Source organism: Amphibalanus amphitrite, unplaced genomic scaffold (genome assembly GCF_019059575.1).
Source record: "Amphibalanus amphitrite isolate SeventyFive unplaced genomic scaffold, NRLGWU_Aamphi_draft 000715F_arrow, whole genome shotgun sequence".
Taxonomy (NCBI): domain Eukaryota; kingdom Metazoa; phylum Arthropoda; class Thecostraca; order Balanomorpha; family Balanidae; genus Amphibalanus; species Amphibalanus amphitrite.
The window spans coordinates 241,897-267,284 of record NW_024882209.1 but is presented as its reverse complement, the minus strand read 5'-3'; the positions used below and the strand labels follow the sequence as shown (position 1 = coordinate 267,284).

At 51.4% G+C, this 25,388-nt stretch overlaps 2 protein-coding genes across 6 annotated transcripts; one reads left to right on the top strand and one right to left on the bottom strand.

The window, feature by feature from the left end:
• Positions 1-168: 168 nt before the first annotated feature.
• On the bottom strand, positions 169-16,864 carry LOC122365117. 3 transcript variants are annotated; one of them, XM_043336074.1, is made up of 14 exons: positions 16,800-16,864; positions 14,449-14,509; positions 12,939-14,186; positions 12,207-12,563; positions 11,619-11,797; positions 6,714-6,923; positions 5,224-6,288; positions 4,456-4,845; positions 3,945-4,061; positions 3,263-3,529; positions 2,711-2,884; positions 1,647-1,753; positions 927-1,038; positions 169-511 (listed from the first exon to the last, which is right to left on the bottom strand). In XM_043336074.1, exons 2-14 carry the CDS (start codon positions 14,504-14,506, stop codon positions 356-358), a joined length of 4,440 nt encoding a protein of 1,479 aa, XP_043192009.1. In that variant the 5' UTR covers positions 14,507-14,509; positions 16,800-16,864; the 3' UTR covers positions 169-355. The 3 variants fall into 3 exon arrangements, with proteins under 3 accessions (XP_043192009.1, XP_043192010.1, XP_043192008.1); XM_043336075.1 differs by having other exon boundaries at positions 16,778-16,852; XM_043336073.1 differs by lacking the exon at positions 16,800-16,864 and adding an exon at positions 16,740-16,773.
• Positions 16,865-17,064: 200 nt separating this feature from the next.
• LOC122365116 (fanconi-associated nuclease 1-like) lies at positions 17,065-24,876 on the top strand. Of its 3 annotated transcripts, none has more exons than XM_043336071.1 (3): positions 17,065-17,122; positions 19,266-22,799; positions 23,551-24,876. In XM_043336071.1, exons 2-3 carry the CDS (start codon positions 19,312-19,314, stop codon positions 24,533-24,535), a joined length of 4,473 nt encoding a protein of 1,490 aa, XP_043192006.1. In that variant the 5' UTR covers positions 17,065-17,122; positions 19,266-19,311; the 3' UTR covers positions 24,536-24,876. The 3 variants fall into 3 exon arrangements, with proteins under 3 accessions (XP_043192006.1, XP_043192005.1, XP_043192004.1); XM_043336070.1 differs by having other exon boundaries at positions 17,076-17,118; XM_043336069.1 differs by lacking the exon at positions 17,065-17,122 and adding an exon at positions 17,135-17,159.
• The last annotated feature ends 512 nt before the right edge of the window (positions 24,877-25,388 follow it).

Here is a 25,388-nt window from a genome sequence, read left to right as displayed (position 1 = left end):
CGTTCTGCCACCCGTCTCGTCAGTTTAGAACGGCGCTGAAAGTCGGCTCACTCATCGCGTTCCTCCGGACGGACGGTCAGCTGATACAGTTTCACTCTCTGGGGGATTGGTCCCGAAAAATCAACCCTACCGTCCTGGCCATCCAGAGACCTTACTTATTACTCAAAATTTACCATCAATCCCAGCAGCTGTATTTGCATTCTCCGCACTGCAGATTAACAACAAACCATTAGGTAACAGGTAAACGGTGGTAAGGCACCTGAATCAGCCCCAACAAACCCTCCTCCGTTTCACTCGACCTGTCATCTAGCAGTGTTATTCGTTCCTTCTCACACTCTAGCGTCGTCCTCATACACTACACCCGTCCGACGAACTTGTGGAACTTCTTGTACGTGCTGACGGTCGTGTGGAAGAGATGGGTGACTGTAGCCGGCAGGGTGACCCGCAGACGCGTGATGACTTCCTTACGGCACTGGGTCAGCAGGCAGAACAGACTGGCAGTGAGGGCCTCCTGGGAATGGGATGGGCAGAGTGGGGTCAGACGCCTGAGCACTTATAGAAATCGACCTACGCATGAATGATTAGTCTACAGACTACAAAAGCAAGTTTTTATTTGTAAACAATGCGACATTATAAGCACGCGACTGGGCTGATAAATGTGCTGATCAAAACCCATCTCTGACAGTACGTGATCACGATGGTATTTAACAGCCAACCGCTTAGCATTCAAAACTATTCCAACTGAAATTCCCATTTCCCCAGCTCCAAATACGGTCAAACTGGACTGCTACAAACATGCAGTATGCATTCCTATGCCCGATCATGATCACGAGCGTTGTTTCGTGTAAAATTTCGCTCGGTTTTACGAAGCCAGCTCATGAACACAACACGCTCACGATTCCCCACAACATGTATTCGTTTCTCACCTGAACCTCTGCGTCGATCGGCTCCCTCTGTATCAGTGTAAGCAGGTCCGCTATCAGGTACGGCGCCAGCGGCTCCGAGAGGGGTCCCAGCTGGACCAGCTCCCGCACAGCCCTGGTGGCAAGACAGAGAACTACAGGTTAGAGACTCGGACACTAGATTACAGGGATACACAGCAGCTCCGAGAGGGGTCCCAGCTGGACCAGCTCCCGAACAGCCCTGGTGGCGGGACGGGGAACTATTAGTTACAGACGCAGACACTAGGGCTACAGCGGCCCCAGCTGAACCAGCTCCCGCATCGCCCTAGCGGCGGGATACAGAACTACAGGTTAGAGAGGACGACACCAGGGGTAGCAGGATGTGTACCAAACAGCAGAAGTGAAGAACTGATAAAATAACAATACATGCGAGTAGCTATTCAAATGACAAAACCAGTTCATACGCTGATCACTTACCGTTTCTGAAATATTGAACAAATTTTCTATCCAGCCTTCCAAACCCATCTCGTGACTGTTAGGCAAGGTACGTTCCTGCTCTGATGGATCATCTCCGCAATCCACGTCGACTTACTTTTTCACATCAACCCCTTCCCACTCTAATACTGTCTTTGTTGGGACGACCCGTCCCCTACACTCTCAGCTGCCACTCCAGCACCCTCCCCCCCCCCCCAACAGGCCTTCCCCGCCCCTCTGTATGTACATCTATGCTCCCTCAGTTCGTACCTGGTCATCCTATTAGCTGTCGCCACCAGGGCTGCCACCTCGTCCGAGCTGGGCCGTTTCTGCTGGGCGGCTCTTTGACACACCTCATCCGCAACTGACTGTACAGCCTGTCAAAGAAAAAGGGAGGTAGTTAAATGGAGTGGTGACTTCCACTGTCATTTCTAGGCGGCTCTTAGACAGGCCTCATCGGCCACTGACTGTACCGCCTGTCAGAGAAGAAGGGAGATAGTAATTAGCTGGAGGTGTGACTTCTACATACTGCCATTTCTAGGCGGCTCTTTGACAGGGCTCATCTGCCACAGACTGCACCGCCTGTCAACAGGAAAGAAGTAACTGGTGTGTCATAGTTTAGGGGTGGCATACTATTATGAAGTCAGCACGCCAGAGGAACAGCTGCCGCATCACACTAGGCTGTCTGGTACAACACAGCAGAGCAGCAGACTGAATAACAGCGACTTCATATACCGCTGTTAGGGCCCGAAGCAAATCTCTCGAAGCATCTTAGGGAATTCATTGCTGCTTTTTAATAAACTATACACTAGAAAAAAGTATCTACCGTATCAGTGCAGACCACCCACGACTAGCCTTACCCGCTCCCCAGCCCGCGTTTATCTCATGAGAGCGTCTTGTGTAGGAGAAACCCTCCATTATCTTCCATTCAATGCGTGAAAGGAGTGGTACATGAAGCTCTCTCCCTTTCCCTCCTACCTATCCCCTACCTGAGTGATCAGGGGCAGCCTGGTAGACGCCAGAGCCTGGTGGGTGTTGGTATATTAGCTAGCTAGTAAACTAGTGGTAAAAAGTTGGTATATCAGCTAGTAGGTAAACTAGTAGTAAAAGCAGCCTCCCATCCTTTACCTGTACAATAAGCGGCAGCCTGGTAGACACCACAGCCTAGTGGGTGTTGGTATATCACTAAGTAAACTAGTAGAATAAACCAGCCTCCCATCCTTTACCTGTACAATAAGCGGCAGCCTGGTGGAAACGACAGCCTGGTAGGTGTTCGTAATCAGCTTGTAAACTATAAGCAGTATACAATTACACCAGTGTACTATCCCCCTTACCTGAGTGATTAGGGGTAGCCTGGTAGAGATCACAGCCTGGTGGGTGCCGACCAGCTGGTATATCAGCTCACAGACGGTCCTCAGCACCTCACAGGCCTCCAGGGTAGTCAGGGAGCTCAGATCCAGGTGGCAGCACTGCACGCCGTCCGCGTAGGCAGTGTCCGACAGACGAACCTGAGGAAATAAAGCCATTAGAGGCGAGTGAAGGATGCAATTGATATCTGGTTGATGGTTGATGCAGTTTGAAAAACGTGTAGCCACCGGCTAGTCTTTCAGGTAAAGATAAGGAAAGATCATTTGAACATTGACAACCATCATTTGATGCCAAGGAAGTTACCTTACTACACAAATCCAAGACACGTCACTCTGATGTCTAGCACATGCGAATATGTCCAAACAAAGCAAAACAAAAGCCAATCACACTGCTAACACACAATAACTAACCCAGCTTCTTCACTCCTTCCATATTCCAGTCACCCTTACAGATCTTCATGACTCCTTCCATACATATCCTATCCACACCTCTCCCTCCATCCCCTCCCCATAACTCACGTGTTTTTGCGCCACGGCGGCCGTCACCGTCTCCACGACCTCCACTCTCAGCCTCTGTCCCTCCGCTCCCACACTCTCTCCGGGCCCGACCAGCGCCGCTGGCTCTCTAACCAGCGTATCGGCCAGTCGGGCCAGCAGCCGGGTCAGCCCGCGCCTCTGCTGGGCGCGGCCAGCGGTGGAGAGCTGGGTACAGCCGGCCAGTGCCCTCCAGGCGGAGAGCAGGCGACGCCAGAGGGCGGCGGCGGATGGAGAGACCGGCAGAGACGTCTGGTGGGCGGAGCGGGAGTTAGAGAGGGCCGAGCGAGAGAGGTATTGCAGTGTGGTGGGTGTCTGGGAGACCAGGCGTTCACAGGCCCCACGTGGCCAGACGCATCCACCCAATCTCATGTCAGCACACCCCAACAGCTGCAGTCCCACACAACCAAACTGTCATCCTTCAATATGTCATTTTCTAACCATCTCACATAAGAAGAGCCATAGATGACATGACTCATGTTATCTATTGAAAAGCCTATCGCAATCTTACAGTACCCCAGCCCCTCACTTTTCTATATCACATTCATATTCTCCTTACAACATCGCAACTTTAAAAATATCACACAACCCTCGCCAAACATTACACTAGCTTACATTTATCTCACCCTGAGCACAGCCTCATCTCACATTCCCCAAACCCTCTCACCGTCTCGTCTGTCAGCTCGGTGACCATCTGTTCAATTTCGGCATCATCAGCGGCTGACAGCACTGTGCGCAGCTGATCGACAGTGACGTCACTCGAGCGGGCACACCGCCACACATCCTGACGAAACAATTGGGCGGAGTTCGATACTGGTGACGTCATAGGAGCAGAAGGGACGCCATTTCGGTACGTCAACACTGTAATTTTGCCAGCCTATTTAGTTTTGGTGAAGGTGTCCAGCTACAATCCACTGCGGAGGCAATGTCAATTATCTATGGTCCAATGCACATAGGGATTTAGAAACGAGCCATCTACATACATAATTATGCAGAGTGTAGGGCAATTATAAATGATTATACAGCATTGACAGCCAACAAAGGAATGTACATATCTAAAGAAAAACTTCAATTATGGACGTCATGGTCACCTCAACTCCTAAAACTTCATGCAATTCATGCATGCCTGGCACCCATGACCCCGCACCGTCCCCTACCCACCCCACCGTTCAACTCACCAGTACATATCCCGGCGGCAGATCACTCTTCAGATGTTCCCTGGCTGCACACACTGCCGTCAGTAGCTCCCAGGCCGCTCCCTGCTCTCCCTCCTCCGTCACTCTCTCCTCCACCTCACTCTCCCTCTTCCTTTCCACTTCCTCTTCCTTGCTTCTAGCAGCTTCCAAAGCCACGGGGAACATCTCGGCAAGCAGTCTCCGCCAGCGTGGCGGGCGGCCCCCGGCCGCCGTGGGTTTATGGGCTCGCAGAGGAACCAGAAGAGCCAGTGAGGAGAGAGTGAGGCGCCGACCGGCAGAGGGGAGAGCGCAGAGCAGGCGCGGCAGAGAGGCGGAGAGAGACTTGGCCTGCTCCTTCACGGCGGAGTCCGAGCCCTTCAGAGAGGTGTTGGCCTGTGAAGGTGGAAGGGGTTGGTTAAAGACTTTCAGTGATGTGTTTATAATGAGGGATAATAGCACGTGGAGGGTTTATAGGTTGGTACAGAAACAGAACAGTATATGAACTGCATCGTGACAAAAAAAAATCATCATCATAATATCATTATTGACCAAAGTTTCTGGAAAAAGTCATACTATCATTTAGAGCCAGCAGACACTAGGATCTATGAACCTCCTTTTGATGCAACACAATGTTTATAAAATACTTCCTTCGTTGAAACGAATCATTACAAATCATGTCTCCAAGTCCACAGTACACCTGATCTGCTATCACTCATTAAAAGGTGACTAACGTCTCAAACACCATTCTTTTCATCCCAGCCCCATTCTCACCTGCACGAAGTGCTGCAGCATCTCGACCAGCGTATCCAGCGCTCCCTCTCCCGCCGAGCCGTCCTGCAGTCGCGCCGCCAGCTGCTCCGCCACCGGCCCCAGCCGGGCACAGCGTCTGCCCGGGTAACAGCGCAGTACTGCCCGGCGGGCCAAAGTACAGCCGGCGCCAGGAGTTGAACCCGCGACCTCGCCAGCACAGCCGTTTGGAACAGACGTGGTAGATTTCCGGCGGGGTTTGGGAGAGGAGACCGTACCGTTGGTATGTTTCGAGTCTGTATGACTCTTAGAGGTTGTTTCGTCCTCATCCATTGATTCCGAGCCATCACTGTCAGTGGAAAGAGTATGGGAGGAGGGGAGAGAGGGAGGAGTGGCAGCCAGCCATGTGAGGAGTCTCCCCGGTTGGATTGTCTCCAGCGGTCGGCTGCAGCCCGTCGAAACGAGCAGAGCTGTAAGGGCAGAGAGAGCCAGCTCCCGCACTCTGCCGCCGGAGGGAGAGTGCAGGAGGCAGAGGCAGAGCAGTGGGAGGAGGAGAGACGCTGCCAGCTCCGAGACATGCTCCAGTGGTAGAGCAAGCACCAGCTGAAGAGGCCTCGTCAGTGAGGCTGAACTTTTCCCAGACTTCACATCTTCCGCCTCTGAACTTCCATTGGTCGAGCTCCAGCGTTCTGCGTCTGCCTGCAATGCTGCTCCAACCTCCTCCAGAATCTCCAGCACATCTTCCGGCATAGGCTGTGGCATCTTCACCGTCGCATCCATCCTCTCCAGCGCCGCTGCTGCCGCCGCTCGCAGCGCCGCCGCCAGCTGCTGCGGTGGCCGGCCGCACTCGAGCTTCCTTTTCCCGTCGCTAGGTGGCAGAGCCGTTGCCAGCCGGTCGGCCAGTAGGACAGCTACAGCGAGAGGCAGGGGGCGCTGCTCAGCTCCCGAGGGGAGCAGAGCGCCCAGCTGGGAGGGGGAGAGGGGCAGGAGGGCGGGGCCGCTCAGCGGGCGACCCGCCCTCGCCCCCGCCGCGGCGGGCGGTTGCCAGTCCGGCGGAGCGACTCGGGCCGCCTCAGAGACGAACTCCGTCTGGGGAAGGCGGAAACGGTCCGTCGTCAGAAATATGCTTATCTAGTTATCATCAAAAGAATAGGATTCCTGCTGTAAAACTGAAAAGACCTCAAACAATGATAAATTGTGCAACCTAAAAAGAAAAGAGAATACGGTTTAACTTTCGCCAGTGCCTGGAAAATAAAAAGATACACTGCATCTGGGACACGATTGTCGATTGGGCAGAGGATCAATAGCAACTAAACACCAATCAAAGCCTTTAGTGAAGCCATCCCAAACAGTTTCCGCTTTTAAACCCATTCAAAGTTGTTGATCGTACCTATGCAGTATGCAGCCAGCCCTTTCCGAGCCCCATTCCATCCATCTAATTCCAGGGATTCCACAGCGCCCAACTCCTCGAGCTACCACCGACCTCACAGCCCAGCTCCCGGCGCCCCACTCACCACCAGTGTCTGGCACTCGGCCTCAGTCGCCGCCTCCAGTTTCACCAGTTTCGTCCATCGCTTCTCCCCGAGTGGCGCCAGAGGTGACGTCATCCCTGCGTCCTCTGACGTCATCTCTGACCGGTAGGCGGGGCAGTAGTGCAGCAGGGCAGAGTGCAGGCGCCGCCAGGAGAGAGCGGCGGAGAGCAGGCCGGACACGTGACCTGGGGACTGAGGGGGAGGAGGGAGGGTGCAGTTAGCAGTGACGGTAGGTTTGGTCGTTTGTTTATTGGGGCTTTAGGGCTCACCGAATGCAAAGGTCATTTTCCCCATTAATTAACAGTTGGTGTTTGGATTATTACTGTCTTTGCAGCACTATAAGTATTTACCTTAAGTATTTACCTTAAGTAAAGGTCATTAGGTACCCTTTCGAGTAATCAGACCCTTTACTCAAGAGATGCCTCCTCTTCTTCTGACGAAGACGAGTAGGCTGCCATGCTAGGTGAGGCCATACATTGATGGCCACGATGATCATTAGTATGAGAACTTGTAGTTGAACTTTTCAGGGTGGTCCTTCCATTCCTTCCCCAGTCTGTACTTGAACACATCGACATTTGGAGCATCGATGGTGTGGGTTGACAGCTTGTTCCATGTCTGAGTTACTCGTGCCGCAAAGAAGGCTTTTCTGGGTCCCAATTGATGCTGAACTTGAAGTTTTTGATCGTGACCTCGGGTGACACGGCTGAGAGAGTTCTTGAACATGCTGTTGTGACAACACGGGCACTCTCTTTGGAAGTCCACCTTGTCGAAGCCTTTCAAAATTTTGAAGGTCTCGATGATGTCCGACCGTTTCCGTCGGAATTCCAGAGTAGGTAAATTAAGGCTCCTGAGGCGATCTGAATATGAAAGGTGAGACAGTCCGTTCACCAGCCGTGTTGCCCGCCGCTGCACCTGTTCGAGTGCATCTTTGTCCTTTTTGAACTTGGGACTCCATATAACAGTTGCATACTCGAGGTGGGGCCTGACAATGCTTTTGTACAAGGCTTTGAAAATCTCGCTGTCAATGTTTGCAAAGGTATGCTTGATTGCACCAAGAATTCTATTGGCCTTGTTAATCTGGTTAGTGACATGTTTTGAGAAGGATAGCTTCATGTCTATAGTGACTCCCAGGTCCTTTTCCTCACAGACTGCTTCAAGGGTATGTTTGCCTCCACCCATAGTTGTCATGGTATACTCACTTCCAGGATTTGTTGGTCCTAGATGCATGACCTTGCACTTGAGTGGATGAAAGATCATCTGCATTGTTTTTGCCCAATCTTGCAAAGAGTTGATGTCCTCTTGCAGATTGTGAAGTTCACCATCGCGCTCGTTGATGACTTGGTAGACCTTGGTATCGTCCGCAAACATAGAGATATGACAATTTAAGAGGTCGGGAACATCACAGACAAACATGGAAAACAAGAGAGGCCCGAACACTGAGCCTTGCGGCACTCCACTTGTTACATACTCCCAGTCTGAGAGTGATCCATTGACGTTCACTCTTTGCCGCCTGCCTGTTAGAAAACTCCTTATCCACTGATGAGTCTTTGCATTCACCCCTAGAGCCTGGACCTGGGCTAGAAGCCGTTCATGGGGCACGGTGTCGAACGCTTTGGCATAGTCCAGAAACACAACATCCACTGGTAAGCTGTGGCTTAGCGCTTCCGTCCAAATATCAAGAGCTTCCAGTAGGTTTGTGACTGTAGATTTCCCTGTGATGAAACCATGTTGTTGGCGAGCGATAAGATTGTTTGTCTTCAGATGAGCGATGATGTCCTCGCATATGATCCTCTCCAGAATCTTGCATAATATTGATGTCAGTGACACTGGTCGGTAGTTCGCGGGATCACTTTTGTCGCCTTTTTTAAAGATTGGCGTGACGGTGGCCACCTTCCATTGCCGTGGAACTTCTCCAGTTTCAATACTTTTACAGAACAGAGATGTGATGGGTGTCGCAAGTTGGTCAGCAAGTTCGTGCAAAACACGAGGGTGCATGTTGTCGGGGCCTGGCGATTTATCAATCTTCAGTGTTTCCAGCTTGGCATGGACTCGCTGAACAGTTATCGCAACTTGCATCTCTGCCTCCAAAGGCTTTGGAGCTAGCGTTGGGATCGATGACTTGTCTTCCTTTGTGAAAACGCTTGCGTACTGATGATTCAATATATCAGCCTTGTGCTTGTCGTTAGTTGCCAGTTCACCATTAGCACTACGCAAGTCCGAGATACCACATTTTGATTTCCTGCGACGGTTGACGTAGTTCCAAAACACTTTGTGATTTCCTTTGACTTCTTTAGCCAGCTTCGACTCGAATTCCCGCCTTGCTTTCCTGGTCGCGTGGGTAGCTTCATTTCTTGCCTTGACATAACTTTCGTAATCATTACTGTCCTTGGTGTTCAGAAAACGAACCCAAGCGTGATGTTTTTTCTTCACCATTCTAAGAGCACTCCGATTCATCCACAGGGGATTTCCTCTTTTCGCTTTCTTGTTGGTGTCCAGCTTGGGCACGTACCTATCCATTAAATCCGTGATCGTTTGTTCAAGCGTGTCTGCCATCTCATGCACAGATTTGCCTTCAAATAGTACTTGCCAGTCAACGTCCAGTGCTTTCCTCATTTCTTCATAGTTGGCTTTGTGGTAATTCAGTACCGCACTCTTTCTTACTGGAACGTAAGGGACAAACGATATAGCAAATGAGACACTGGCATGATCGCTTGCTCCAACCGGGTCTCCAATTGTCAGTTGTTCCACCAAGTCTCGCTCATTTGTAAAGAGTAGGTCATCGAGAGTAGAGCGCTGTCAATCTCTGTATCTTGTTGGCTCTGTTATATGCTGTAGAAAGTAGGTATCGCGTATACATTCGATAAACTTACGAGCTGGGCTGTTCTGGCTGACACCTTCTGGAACTTCTGGGTCCGGGGTCCAGAATATTTCTGGGTGGTTAAAGTCACCGACTATAGCCTTGTGCGAATGATTTGTGGATGCTGCCCAGCCAAGCATTTTGTGAAGATCAGGATCTTGAAGAATAGCTTTATTTGGTGACCCGCTTCTGTAGATCACCCCAACAAGCATACTTGCTCCACCCCGGGCATTAACCGTAATCCAGGTGCAATCCTGAAAGTTGCAGTCTCCCGTGGGATAAACTTGTTTGGCCATCAGATTCTTTTTTACATAAATTCCCGTGCCCCTAGTAGCTCCGGCTGAAAAGTTGCTAGTAAATAATTCGTAGTCGGGCAGTTCCATTACAGGGTGTTCAGGCATCAACCCAACTTTAGGTTTCATTTCTGTTAATGCAAGAATATCATAGCTCTCAAGTGCAGTGAGTGCCAGCCATCGCGTCGTATTTACTCATAATAGAATTGTCGATGTTGGCATAAAACACTTTCAAGATCATAAAACACTTATAAGATCGGATATGAAGCTGAAACCTGAAGTGCGAAGTTGAATAATGGAGATGACGAAAGCAAATGACTCGATAAAAATCGGCAGAAGAATGGTAAATTAATCCTGGGTTATGTTGATTGTTGAAACTGCCTATTGAAATAACGCTCACTTCAGCCGAGTACGACGAAAATCATGTTTCTTAGTAATCAAACTGTTATTAACCCGCGCCCTGCTGGGGGGGGGTGTTTGAACACCCCCCTTGTGGTTTTTCGCGAATATCTCAAAAACGGCGGCGCGGAGCGCCGCCGTTTTTGGTACACCTTATCATACATCAATTCTACACATGTTGTTAAAATTTCAGACCAAGGTCATTCAAGGTCAGGTCACCAGGTCACTTGAAGTGACCTCACCTCATAAAAAGTTTCAATGTCTGTCAAAGGTACACCGAGTGACCGATCGCTTTGAAACTTTCAGCGATTGCTAAGAGCAATAGCATGTACAAAATGTATATCTCAGAATTTTGATATCGATGACCTAAGGTCAGGTCAATTTTGCGACCTCCCCATTATAAGTCAATGGGAGAAAATTGAAATGCGCCTCTTTTTGACGAAAGGCATTATAAACACTCCCAAACACTGAATTACAAGTGGTTTAGACACACTGAACATGAAAATGGTGTCCGTGACCCCTGTTTATGCCCTGAGGTCATCTTAGGTCACGAATGGTATCTAACAGTTTTTCGCAAATAACTTTTGATAGAGGCATGCTAGAGCGATGAAAACGCCTTAGACGTGTTCAGCTCGACTATACGGATCGACTGATATGCAACACGACCCTTCCCGGTCAGGTCATGACCTTGACCTGAGGTCAAATTTTCAAGTTGACCTTTAAAGGTCAAGTTATAGTTCATTCGACGCGTCTTGACGAGAGGAACACGATGCCGGTAAAAGTAAGCTCGTACAAGGCCTGGATCAAAAGTTATTGCAGAAAAACTGTTTCTGAAAAAATCGGCTATTTTTGCAGTTTTTGCCCCCTGCAGGCAAAACCGTTGACGTTAGGTCAAATCTGAAGGAATTACTCAGAAAGGGCGTTAATAGGGCTATCGGATGCGCTTTTCCGCGGCGCTGTAGCTCTATTGGTTCCCGAGTTATGCGTTGGCTTCTTGGAAATTGTCGACATTCGACCTGGAAATCGGCGAAATTTTGCCTTCAATGACCTCTGGTGACCTGACCTTTGACCTGAACAAAAAATTGACCGAAGTGATTTCGTCATTATTTTTGACGCTCTTTCGAACGCCGCCTTCGGCGTATCTCTACGTGGCCCAGGAGCCGAGTTAGAAGGGGGGTGTTTGAACACCCCCCCCCCCCCAGCAGGGCGTGGAAATCCAGGACCCCCAGCTGGGCGCGGGTTAACCAGCACAAAACCATTGCAAAATCAAGCAATCATTTAAAGCATGATAGCTATATAATAAATATATCTCCCAGCAATCCCGCTGTACCGGCTTACCCTGTATGTTTTGGTGACTTGTGCTGCCACCTGTTGCAGAGTCTCGGCAGTTTGAGTCATCAGACCGGCCAACAGAGCGCGCGTGGCGGCCGTGACGGTGGTCTGGTCGATCACGGCGGCGTGCCCGAGAAAAACGGAGAGCAGCTGTAAAGTGAGCTCCAGGACCGGAGAGATGAGATCTGAAAGGTGGAGGGAGTGGGTTGGGTTAGTGCCAACGGTAATGGGACCCGGTACCGTAAATTAATAAGCTTGGGGTTGCGATATCGGGCGGATCCAGATTTTCATCAATGGTGGCAAGTGTCCAGCTGTAGGATAGCAGCACAAGTTCACGGCATTATCAAAGACACACTCCCACCATCTTTCTTGTCTCTCCCCTTACCCTATCTCCTTTCCTCTTCCCTCCCTTCCCCTCCTCTCCCTTCCTTCTGCACTTTGACCTCCCCCCACGTATGCTGTATTGGCTGTAGAGTGTGTAGACTGTAGACCACATTCAGTCTCTCTCCTGTCCCTATCCAGCCCAGCTCCTTCCATATTTTATCCCTTCCTACCATCTCCCGTCCTCCCCCTCCCTTTCCTCTGTCATCTCACCTTCGCTCTCCTCTCCGCGCGCCATCCTGGCCGCTCCGTCCTCCGTCAGATGGTACAGCAGGGTCTTCCACACGTCCTGCACGTGCTGCTGCGGCAGGCGCGCCACCAGCTCAGCCAACTGCGCCTCCTGAGCAGGCGTCAGACGCAGCCGCCTCCGCTTCCTCGCTTCTCCCGCTTCCTCTTCGTGGTGTTTCCGCTTCTTCGGTGTATGTGTTGAAGCTGGTGACGGTGTTGATGTTGAAGAGAGTTGGCGGGCGGCCAGTAGGAGACGTGGAAGCAGTCTGGGCAGCTGTCGCAGCTCCGAGTAGGTGCTCATGATGAGGGAGACCAGACGAGTGGCGGTGGCCGAGGCGGGACCTGAAACCGCGAGACAGCGGAGGGGAGACTGCGTTAATGGTGACGAAACAAACGACAGTCGTTTCGAAAACCAGCAATAATGTATATTGTATAAAGAGGTCATGAAATATGGAGCATAATGGCATTCGCTGAAGGAGTAGTTAGTTTTGCTCTGGAATCATATCGGAAATAAGCAAAAAGTACATTAAAATGACGACGATGCCATAAAACTTATCAACATCTGAATTCTAAGTTAGCCAAAATATTCAAAAAAAAAAAAAATACATACTCAAGTCTCAAAGTACCAAGCTCCTCCCATCCATCCTCCCTCATGACTCTTCTCAGACTAGCTAGTCCCAACCCCTCCGTCCCATGGTTCCCCCACTCGGCACTCACCCTCCTCCCCATGACTCTCCTCAATCGCCTCCAGCAGTACCGCTCCAAGCCTGCCCTGCAGTGGCAGAACTAGAGGTGTCACCCTCATCAGCTCAGCCGCACAGTCAAACCACGCCGCAGCCGTGTCAGCGTCTCGATACGAAGCTGCAGAACTAGCTGAATATTCTGCGGAAGCCGCCGCCGCCCGTAGCCACTGAAGGAGGGTTTGTCCGCCAGATGCTGAGGTGAGAGGTAAACGAGCTTCGCGGATACATCTGGCGAGTCTTCCGAGTATCAAGAGACGAGTGGATAGCGGAAGGTCGGTCTCGAGTTCGCTCGGTGTCGACTTCTGAGGTGTTTTCTGGGTCTCATCAAGCGCTTCAGTGGCGATTCCAACAGATCTCGCCAGGAGAGTGATCACATTCAGGGGTGTCTTCTCTTTTAGTAGCCTCCCGGCCAGAAGACCTAGAAGTTCAACTCCAAGTGACGGCTCCGTCGCCGACAGATTCTGTAGCGCGTTCAGCAGCTGCTGGGCCGGTCCTTCAGGGGCCTTATGTCCCTCCCCTGCCGCAGCCGTCAGTCCAGCTAGTCCGTCCGAACCTAGAGCGATCGCCTCGAAAGGCCCTCTGACGGTATCTGTGAGGTCGGGTCGAGCAGAGGCCAGACGCAGGCTGGGAAGAAGGAGCTCGGCGAGATAGGTAGCGCGGAGGGATTCAGACGGATCGGCCACGCTGGAAAGACGCGAGCACAGACATCGAAACAGCGACACGGAGCGGGAATCAGTGATGTCAGTGGAATCAGTGACGTCATTCGAGTCGGTGACGTTATGAGAGTTTGAGAGGTTGGTGGATGAGGACGAAGCTAGAGCTTGATTGGCCGCGGAGGCTGCTGGGCTGATGAGAAGTTCTGCGGGGAAGGCCGATAGATCCAGCGTTACTGCCTCTCCACGGCTTGCACCACCACCAGTTGAACGACCTCCCTCATCTCTCACATCTCTTCCAGCACCATCAGACCCACCACTCACACCAGCCGCGGAGAGCAGCACTTTATCCAGCATCTTCGGCTCCGCATCCACCGCGCACTGAACTCCGGGAGTCGAGAGACAGTCCCGAAGTGTGGCCCCCACCGCTGGGTCGGATTGAACCAGCAGCCAGTCGACAGCGGCGCGGCAGACGCCAGACGGCAGGCCGGGCTGACGCAGCGCGCGGCCGGCCGAAGAGGCCCGCTCCTCAGTGGATAGGGAGGCGTCATGGAGAATGGCCTGCAGACCTGCGGGTGAAGGGTGAAGAAAGTGAGTACATGTGATGGTGTATTTGATGAGGTATTGACAGCAGTGTGGGGGTTCTATTTCAGTAGATTCTTTGTCAAGGCTCATGTTCACAATGCATATTTTTTGTAACCCTTTCCATGAGTCTTATATGTCAGTGAGCTAGGTAGGTTTGCCACTTTAACTATTCACTTAGCTTAAGTAGCATGTGTTAAATTGTGATTTACATAAGCCAAAAGAGTAACTGCATAAACAGTCACTTACCAGCATTCAAATCATCCACAGCAGCAGACAAGAGCTTTTGCTTCTTCTTGGCCCCCATTGCCTGAAACAATGAGCACCAGTATTTCACACCAGCAAATGATGCGGTATCGGTAACCCTGGCGTCACCGGTGGGCGGTGGTGTTTTCGTTCAAGGTTTAGGTTTCCTGTATTAGGCCGCCGTGCCAAGCCGAAGCATGCTGTGACGTCACTGGGTAAGAGTAGATAACGTGCCGCGCTATCGGTATCGACTGAGACTCAGATAGACTCAGACCGACTCAGGCAGACTCAAACTGACTCGACCGACTCAAACCGATTCAGACTGACTCAGATCGACTCAGAACGACTCAGACAGATTCAGGCAGACTCAAACCAACTCAGGCAGACTCGAACCGACTCAGGTAAGACCCAAACCGACTCAGGTAGACTCAAACCGACTCAGGCAGACTCAGACCGATTCATATCGTTTGTCCCGACCACCGTTTGTCCGTGTGGTCGGGCTGTGGCGCAGTGCAGCGACATCGTATTCAGAAAATCATTAACCACTGTGCGCAGGTGGTCATGCGAGTGCGGCGCTCTTCTCACGTGACTCCATTGCTGACTGAGTTAGAACGGCCCACAGTGGACCAGCTAGTGGCAGAGAGCGACTGCGGTGTTGTTCATTATCTGTGTCACAATGTTCATGCACCGAAATGTCTTTCCGAGCGGTTCCTGCGACGTGGTGATGTGTCGAGCAGGCGGACACGTGCTACAGAGAATTTGGCGCTCGAGGTAGGTACCGAGAGTACCAGTACGTTCTGAACACGCCCGTACGTTTTTTCAATATCGCGCTACCTGCCTATGGAACTCGCTCCCCGCTGACGTTCGAGAATCGCAATCATCGGCGCCGTGTCGCAAACGCTGCAGGAAGCACCTCAACGCTAGGTAGTCTGGTGTCACTTTTATTGATTATTGATAGCATGATGATGATAGCTGTATGAACTATACTGTATTTGACTCTTGGACTGAAAAGCCATGTATATGGAGTTCCAATCGAAATAAATGATGATGATGGTGCTGATACCGACTCAAACCGACTCAGAACGACTCAAACTGACTCAGACCGACTCAACGGACTCAAATTGATACCGATGGACTCAGACAAACTCAGAATGACTCAGACAGACTCAGAACGACTCAAACCGACGCAGGCAGACTCAAACCGACTCAGGCAGACTAAAACCGATTCACATCGACTCAGACCGACTCAGATAGACTCAGAACGACTTAAACTGACTCAGACCGACTCAACCGATTCAAATCGATTCCGATCGACTCAGACAGACTCAGGCAGACTCAAACCGACTCAGGCACACTCAAACTGACTCGACCGACTCAAACCAATTCAGGTCTGATGATTCAGGTCAAACCAATTGGTCTGTCTGAGTCGGTCTAAATCGGTTCGAGACGGTTGAGTTGGTTTGAGTCTGCCTGAGTCTGTCTGAGTCGTTCTGAGTCTGTCTGAGTCGATCAGAATTCAGAATCGATTTAAGTCGGTTGATTCGGTCTGAGTCATTTTGAGTCGTTCTGAGTCTAGCTGAGTCTGTCTGAGTCGATCTGAATCGGTTTGAGTTGGTTGAGTCAGTTTGAGTCTGACTGATTCTGTCTGAGTCGATCAGAATCGATTTGTGTCGGTTGAGTTGGTCTGAGTCAGTTTGAGTCATTATGAGTCTAGGTACCTGAGTTGGTATGAATCAGTCTGACACTGCCTGAGTCGGTTTGAGTCAGCCTGAATCAGTTTGAGTCCGTCTGGAGTCTGTTAGAGTCTGCCTGAGTCTGTCTGAGTCGTTCTGAGTCTATCTGAGTTGGTCTGAGTCTATCTGAATCCGTTGAGTTGGTCCGAGTCAGCTTGAGTCTGCCTGAGTCAGTCTGAGTCTATCTGAGTCTCAGTCGACACTAATAGAGTGGTACCTTATCATCTCCTCTTACCCAGTGACATCAGAGCATGCTCCGGCTTGACAAGGCGGCCTAATACAGGAAACCTTAACCTTGAACGAAAGCACTAGGTACTGGTGGTGCCAGGGTTACCGATACCAATGATGCAACCACTGGATGGATCATGGTAGACGCATGTACCTAATGAAAGTAAGTAAAATCACAATTTTCAGTAGCATGTATTATTTGCTATAGGTATTTGGCTGGGATGGGTGCTACAGCGAGTGAGACTAGTGGGGCAAATTCGTGCAAAAATACAACTTGAACTGGGCTATCAAGTGCAGTTTTCTTATACCACAAAATTGAAATGTGAAGGAGACATTTGACGTGAAAACAGCCATGCAACACCAGCACCTACTCGTTATTTTAATATGAAATACTCTTTTTGTATGATGGGCAGTGTATGATCAACATGAAATGCATATCCTGCGCCATACATGTAAACAATGTGGGTGGATATGGAAGCACTTTTATGCTACATAAATGACGCTCGATATCTATACATACCTGTTCTGTTTTGTGATTTTGTTAGCACAAAAGATGTATGCCAAAGTCGGAAACTAGTTCACTGATTCGTGTATTTCATATGTGACTTTAAAATTATCTGAAAATGAACAGTACCCGAATGATTTTTTTTTTCATTTCGCGCGTTTTTCACTCTCGCCCTTGCTCTCGCCGAGGCCGCCGAGGGATGCATTCGTGTGTGAGGATTAGGCTGGATTATGCTATGCTTTTTTGTGGTGTTAGTTGATGAATCTCAATCGAATTCAAATTCCCATTATTATGAGGTTGAGGTGCTCTAAGCACTTCACTGGTTATCAATGTTTCAGCAATTTTGATTCATATTGTGAAGACACAGCGCCCCTCCCTGTTCATGTTTGTGTTGTGGTGCGTGTTCAACCACTGGACCTTGTTTTGAATCTCAACTTGCTTTTTACTACATCAATTTGTGTTGATCCACTTTTTTGCTAGCTTCCCATTTTTCATCTGTAAGGTTTTTAGTTTGAAAAGTTAGTTAGATGCCTTTGCTTCTATTGCCTCTTCGGAACCGCCTTCTCTCGGTGCGTGCCTGCTGGCTGCTGCCTGCTGCGGCGTGCTGCCGCTGCCTCCTGAACTGAGGCTGAGCTTTTACAATTTGCGATATTACTTGATTGACTTTGAGTTTGTCACACAATTATTGTACCTACCAATGTGTATTTTATGAGTGTTGGATTTTACATTTGGGATTGAATTGACTTCAAGCAAATATAGATTTACCTTAACCCTCGCCGGTCGAGGAGGGGGTGGGTGCCGCCCCCCCCATAGGGTTTTTTCGCGATAGCTCCGAACACGCTGGCGATAGAGAGCTGAAACTTGGCATACCTGACCTTTGATCCAAGCCCGATCTTTTGACACCAACTGCATTTTTGGGTCAGGTCAGGTCACTGACCTATGACGTCATAAGTGAACCTCTGCACGGTCTTCAGATGTCGCAACTTCGCAACGTCCTCACTGCCAGAGGAGATGTCACAGGGAAATGAAACTTGCAGGATCTAGTATCCATTATGAGTCCCACAACTTGTATATCTCGGATTTTTCCTAAAGGTCATATGAGGTCAGGTCATTTTCGTGACCTCACCATTATAAGTCAATGGGGAAAAATGAAAACTGCTATTCTGGCGCCGGGAACGATCTCTAACTATCTCAAGCACACAGAATCGTGATTTGGTGCACTCCTTGCAAGGTTAGATGCGTCACTTTTGCAATGTTGACCTTGCGTGACGTCATTTATGACGTCATCAAGGTCATATTAGATTTCGTCAATAACTCTTGATCAAATTGAGCTAGCGAGTCGGGAAAGCCACCAATGGACTCAGGAAGGCCTGCCGAATCGAATGATATGCGACATGACCTCTTTCGACCAACTTCGTGACCTGGGGGTGCTGACCTGACCTTGACCTGAGGTCAACACCCCAAGTTGACCTGACCCGGACAAAAAGTATAGCATTCGACGCGCCTGAGCGAGGCGAACACGATGCTGCCAAAATCAGCGCTCTGCGGCCGTTTTTTGCGAAGTTATTCACCAAAATCTGAACCGTACCTTGGGGCACTTGACCTGACCTCAGAGGTCACCGGTTGACCTAGGACCTTAAACTCGGGTACCAATCTCTGCGTCTCGTAACGGCGCACACGCTCGTTTTTTCCGCGACGCGCTAGCTCCACCAGGGGCGAAACGGCGAGGGGGGGAGGGTCGTACCCGCCCCCCCCCCCCCCTCGGCCGGCGCGTATGTAGAAAACCAATAGGTCCGGCGAGGGTTAAGGAATGCTATGGAAATACAATGTTGAATGCAATACCAAATGCCTATCTAAACTGACTATGCTTCCTGTCAGCTCAGGCTGGTAATGTCAGCAATGTTGCATTGCCCACTTTTTTGGCATAGTTATCAATAGCTTGGCACATATACCACCAATGATGTAACAATGTGATAATGGCGGAAATGACATCAGTGTGACATGCCCTGAAAATAGTTGAGTAGGGTGGAGGTAGGTATACACAATAGTCAAACGTTGGTAAAAGAACTTTCACATGATAGAATTGATACACTGCAAAGTGCAAGTATCACTGATTGCACAAACCAAGTCTGCTCCCAGCAATGGCAGCCTAGCATTAGCTTTTGCACATGCTAGCAACAAATGAAATCTGACAAACTCATTGTTTTGATGATCAAAGAAATGTAGTTCCTTGCAGATGGGTGTTTTATTTTAGTCTTCAATGATTCAGTAGAGTTGAACATTTTGTACTTATATTGTACTGTTCTTGCATTGTCATTGCCTGTGAGAAATTTAATGGTTCACTTGCTTTTCAGAGGTGAGCACTGCAAATGCAAGTAGAAGAAAGGCGTGAAAGCCTAAATGAACAGATCAAAGCTGTTGAAGGACAGGCCATTGGAGAAGGGCCAGCAGACCCTCACTGCCTTCTTCTCCAAAGCAGGGTCTGTTAAAACTGTGTCCAAATGTCCAGTTTGCCTGAAGGAAGTCAGCACCCCTCAGCTGAACCTCCACAAGAAGAACTGCACAGTCGCTAACCAGAAACGCCCTGTCCCCAAGGATGACAGCGATTCAGACATTGAAATCATTGAGGACACTAAAACTCCAATCAAAAAGACCACAGCACCTCTACCTCTACCAAGTGCTTCTAGAAGAAATGTTTTGGAAGTCAAGAAAGATGTACCAGATCCCTACAGCACTGCTGATGTACCCAGAAGAAGTACACCATCAAAAGCAGCTGGATCTGTAGCTGGTGCGCCTACATCCACAACATCCTCACCTGCCCCTTCCAGTGATGTGGCCAATCCCTCGACCACTGCAGAGCCGTCCATCGCAGGCAGCGCCCAACCACTCTCCTCCACTCCTATGAAGGAGGACGACGTGCCTGTGTGGGGCCAGGACTCCCCGCAGATCTCTGACGTCATTGGAGGCGCCGCGGCTGCCTTCTGCGAGACCATGTGGAGTAACTCGAGCTCCGTCGGTGAGAGAAGCGCACCTAACACACCTCAACTGCGCTGCAAGGCAGTCGGTCCGGGCGGCTGGCTCGTGTCGCCCACTCGCTCGCCCTCCGTCAGCCCCAGCGGGCGTGTTCGAGAGTCTCCTGGTGACGTCACGCCCGGCCGGCCGCTGACGTCATCACCGGCGGCTGTGACGTCATCGCCGGCAGGTCGCCTGGCGTCGCCGGGAGCGAGGGTACGGCTTTCGCCAGCGGTGGCCGGCCGTATGGGACGGTTTGCACTGTCCGGACTGAATCTGCCTGCGCCGACTGGTGCGAGTCCTAGCAGGAATCAGAGTCCAGCGAAAGGTCGGAGTCCGAGGCGGAGTCCCGCACAGCGCAGGGAACAAGGTGCCGGGAAAAGTCCCAGCAGAAGTCAAAGCAAGAGTCCCGGAAGGTGGCAAGGCAAGAGTCCAGGAGGTCAACAGAAGAATCCGAGAAGTAGCCCCTTCATGAGTCCGGGGTCGAGTCCTTTACAGAGTCCTAACCGGCGTCTCCCCAAAACGAACCCTCTGCGGTACCTGAACTCACCAGGAGCTGCCAGACGACGGCTGTATCGAACAACCTCTGGGGAGGTGCCTGCGCCAGCTTCACCTGCCGCTACCGCATCCTCACGTTCAGCCACAGGGGACACGGTGGGACATTCCGAGCTGGTAGATTTTGGAAGTCCAAATCGACTTCGTGTATCAGCAAGAGAAGGAGACCAGGGGAAGGAAAGGGAAAACGAAGGAGGCGGGAGCAAGAAAAACGGCCTGGTGAGACTGGCTGACGTGGGGCTGCTTCGCTGCGACTCAGATGAGCGAATGATCGGAAACTTCCGAGTAGACTCCGACAACGCTGTCACTCCCTGCTCGCCGCTGAAAAAGAACAGTGTTAGCAACGGGCGTGAACCTGCCAGTGATCCCATCCCGCCTGGCGATGTGGTCACAATAGATAGCGACTCAAACGGTGCATCGGCAAAAGCTTCGATGTTGACCTCGGAAAGCGCCAGAAGCTCAACTCGGACCTTAACCGCAGATGCAGATGCCGAACTAAATCTCAGCGTGGAAGAGGAGGAGATCCTCTCCCAGGAGTTCAGCACCGAGATGCCTGAGGTAGCTCTCCTCTCGCCCCAGAAATCAGACTCCTCCCAGCCATACTACTTACAGAACTTCCTCTTCATCATAAACTCTGTGCTCTCCGATGATCTTCACACTCCTCTGCTCGATGATGATGATCTGAACGTGATCAGTAGCTTCCGCTCTCTGCCTGCCGCTGCTCAGATGCTCTACGTCAGAATGTTCCAGCGTAAGCACGCTTGGCTTCGGCCGGAGAAGCTGCGTTACACAGAGATTGGTGATGAGTCGGCGGTGAACGCGGCGCTGGACGCCCTGGCGGCTGAAGGACTGGTAGAAACCGAACGTCAACTGACTGGAGGTGTCGTGCAGCTGGCGGAGCTTCTCCCAGCGCCCGAGCTGCGGCAGCTCTGCCAGCAGCTGCACCTGACTGCCACCGGGCCTCGTCCAGACCTCCTGGCGCGACTGGCAGAGCTTGACAAGAAGCGCGGAGCGGTGATGTTCGGTGCGACATCTCCGGCAGAGGTGGCAGCTCGACGAGCGCGGACGCTCCTGGGACGGTGTGTGCGCGTGGCCTCAGCTCCTCGGAGAGTCCTGCTGAGAGTCCTCAGTCTGTTCCACCTTCCTCTGTATGAGGACGAAGAGGATACGTCGCAGCAGTTGTTGACACTCCTGATGGTGAACTTGGGGAGGATGGTGTATCCTCCAGTCACCGTCAGTAGACAGACTGCCATCTTCGCCACCCGGGATGATCTGCTAAGATACGAGACAGCGAGTCAGCTAGAGCGTCAACTGCGGAATGCAATTGAAACCAAACAGTGGGACGCGGCCTACGAGACTTACCAAGCGGCAGAGACCATGCTGGCCTCGCTGAAAGAAGCTCCGGAGCTGGCGAAGCATGACGCCTCTCTTCCTCCGTTCCTTCGTCGCTTCACCGCCGGCTCCATCATCACCTACGTCATGTCGAAGAGCGTGGAGGTTCTTCAGAGACGACGGGAGCATGACGCGGCTGTGACCCTGCTACGTTCTCTGCTCGATCAACACACCTATCTTCCAGACTACCGCGGTTTCTGGTCGGACCGTCTGGCTCTCACCCTACACCAACACCTCCGCCGCCCTGATGAAGCTCTCCAGGCTGTCAGGAGCGCACTGGAAGACCCAGAGGTGCGCGGTGGGCGACGTCTGGCGCTAGAGCAGCGGCTAGCCCGCCTGGAGCCGACGCTAACCCCCTCCCCACTCCAGCCCGATCACCTCCCCAGTGTGGAGATCGAGGCTCGCTGCTTACCGCGTGACGTACCAGGCCTCAAGATGGTCTTTCTCCGGCCTGAACAGCCCTCCGGCGGTGCTGACGTCACTGGTTACGTCACCAGCGGTGACGTCACAGTCTGCTCAGTGGAGGAACTGGCTCTCTCGCATTACTCATCGCGCTACTCTGAAGGAGTCCACCGCGAGGGAGCGCCAACCGTCACCCTCTTCGCCCTCCTCTTCTGGGATCTTCTGTACTCCGCCGAGGTCCCAGACAGCTTCCGGAGTGCCTACCAGACCCTCCCACTCGATCTCAACTCGCCAGCTTTCTTGGAGCGTCGTCGTGAGGCAGTGGAGGCACGTCTGGCTGAACTGGAGGCCGGTTCAGAGGAGGATGCCTGTCAGCGCGTGGCGGAGGTGTGGGAGGCGCACCACGGGTGTCTATCACTGGCCTCCTGGGATGTGTTCAGAGACTGTGAGCACGCTCTGAGCCTGCTGAGGTGTCTGGGAGTACGGCTGGTAACCGCCATCTGCCGCCGGCTGGCTACAGAGTACAGGTGGGTAGAGGAGAGAGGGGTGGGTAGAGTAGAGAGGGTGGGTAGAAAGGGGAGAGGGGTGGGAATCAAACAGAGGAATGTAACTGGGAGATGGGTGGACGGGGGAGGGAAAAGTGGGAGACAGGACTGGTGGGTAGAGGTAGGAGATTGGTTCGTTTTAGGTGGGTGGTTGCGGTGAAATTATTGGGGGGGGGGGGAGAGACTGGAGGATATGTGACTCGGGCTAAGGAAAGATTTGAGGGAATTCTAGTCGATAAATACATGCTTCATCAGTGGAGAATTTAATTCGGGAATCGAGGAGAGCACAATGGCAAGGAAGTGGGGTTTGAGGTGTACAGATTGAATTCGAGGAGAGGCAGTATTGGGTGTGATGGCCTCCTGTTCGGGCCGTGGAGGGTCGTAGAACTAAATTCTGTTGTTCAGTCTTATTTTTGTATATTTTTTCGTATTATTCGTGTGGCCTAAAGATTACGTGCGTGCCTTAGAAATGTTCATCTAGATAACTCTTAACTCTTCTTTGATTTGTATTGTTACGTTCTAAGAATGAATCATGACTCAGAGTCAGTCATATCCTTTATCGCACACCCGCTTAAGGTGATCAAGATTAACAAATGTTGATATGATTTTTGTGCAGTCAATGTGTATACCAGTGAAGTTGTATGTTATGTATATGTCTGCCCCCCCCCCCCCCCTCCTCCATTCGGCTGGTGTTGTACTTAACTCTAATCCCACCCTCTCTCCCGCTCCTCAGGTTCACCAGAAGCGGTTTTCCCGACCTGGTCCTGTGGAACCCCTCCACCCTGACTGCGCGGATCGTCGAGGTCAAGGGGCCCAACGACCGGCTCTCCACCAAGCAGATACTGTGGATACAGTACCTGCTGGATCACGGCGCCGAGGCGGAGGTCTGCTACGTGAAGGCCCTCGGCAGACGAGGAGCGGGAAAGAGGAAGACTGAGAACGCCAGAGGGAAGGGAGAGGAGGTGCGGTCGCCGAGGAAGCGGCGAGCAAGAGGGAAGGCTAGCGGCAGGAAGGCTTGTGATGCTGGAGCTGATGATGTCGATTATGTGGAAGGTGATGTTGAAGGCTGTGGAAGTGGGAAGCCGGAAGAAGTTGTGAAGAGGAAGCGCGGACGGCCGAGGAAGATTCCAGAAGGAGAGAGTGTGGCAGAGGGTGGTGCGGGAGTGGGGAGAGCAAAGAGAGGGAGACCGAGAAAGAGCGCGGGAGGACCGAGTAGAGAAGAGACCGCGACCTCTGAGCAAGCAGAGCTGGGAGTCAGCGGAAGTCAGACTCGGAGAGAGAGTGCGGAGGGAGCGGGAGAGAGTGCGGAGGGGAGGGGACGGGGTGGCTCTCGCGGGGTCAGGGGGCGTCGAGGGAGGGGAGGGAGAGCGGGAGAGAGTACAAAGAGAGCGAGACAGAGCGCCGGAGACGGAGAGCAAAACGAAGAACCTCAGAAAGAGAAGCGGCCGAGAGGCAGACCGAGAAAGAACGAGAACCTGGCAGAAGGTGCACAAGAAGAGGCTTCTCAGAAAGAGAAGCGAACAAGAGGGAGACCAAGGAAGAAGGAAGAAGGTGCTCATGAAGTAGAAGTGGTCGCGGTGGATGACAGTGATGACAGTTCCACAGAAATGGCCCACACTGCCAGTGCGAAGCGAGACCAGAGTAGTAAATTCCAGCGGTTATCCTCACAGATGAGCTTTTGGAGCACCGAAGATTCATCAGGTAGCGACTTCACCTAGCTGTGATACATGGTGCATTTGCCAACCTTTTGTACGTTAACCAAAAGGTGATCGAAACGATCCAAGAGATCGAAACCTTCCTTATGGGTACCTGTTCCGTGTGCATTTTTATAAACGTTTTGCTCGCTGCTAGCAGAGGGCAGTTGGCCAGTTATGCACTCACTGCCAGGATACGAGTCTAGCGCGTCAAAGTTGCCATATGTAGAGTCCGTGGGTACCCTGCTTGAGCGGGGATTTCGTATTGCTTTCACATTGCTTGTAGAAAGTGTTGCCGCCCTCTGAGTGTTATTTAGTGCATGATGTTAACTGAGAAGACACCGTTAATATATTTTGTATGCAAACGGCGTTCTTTCATTGCGTCCAAGGTTCAATGGATGTTGCGCATACATTTTTCTCTAAGCTTACATTGGCAGAACATTTTGAGACCAATTTGTTACGTTCACTAGGACTAAGCGAGTGTTGAAAATGACCAATACGTATAGTTTACGGTGGTCTCTAGCATCTGCACAGGAGGGTGGTCGAGCTGGGTTGCGGACAAAAGACGGTACATATGGATTACCAAGATCCATTTGGCAAATGCACGACAGCAGTTGCAAGTTGGACAGAAGTAGGTATGCATCAATTCAGAAATGTTAGTACAGTGTAATGTACGCATGGACAAAGGTATAGGCTATGTAAGGTTGGGATTAGGTTAGGTAATCTCAGGTTGTTTTCTAACGATGCGCACTTTTCTCTTGCCTCCCCGACGCCTGCGTACTTCTGCCCTGCCTGCTTCGGCGATGCGTTCTCCTCGACTGGTAGCGACATCTATAACCTAATGATAGTGACGCTCGCTTACCGCCAGGTATCGCGC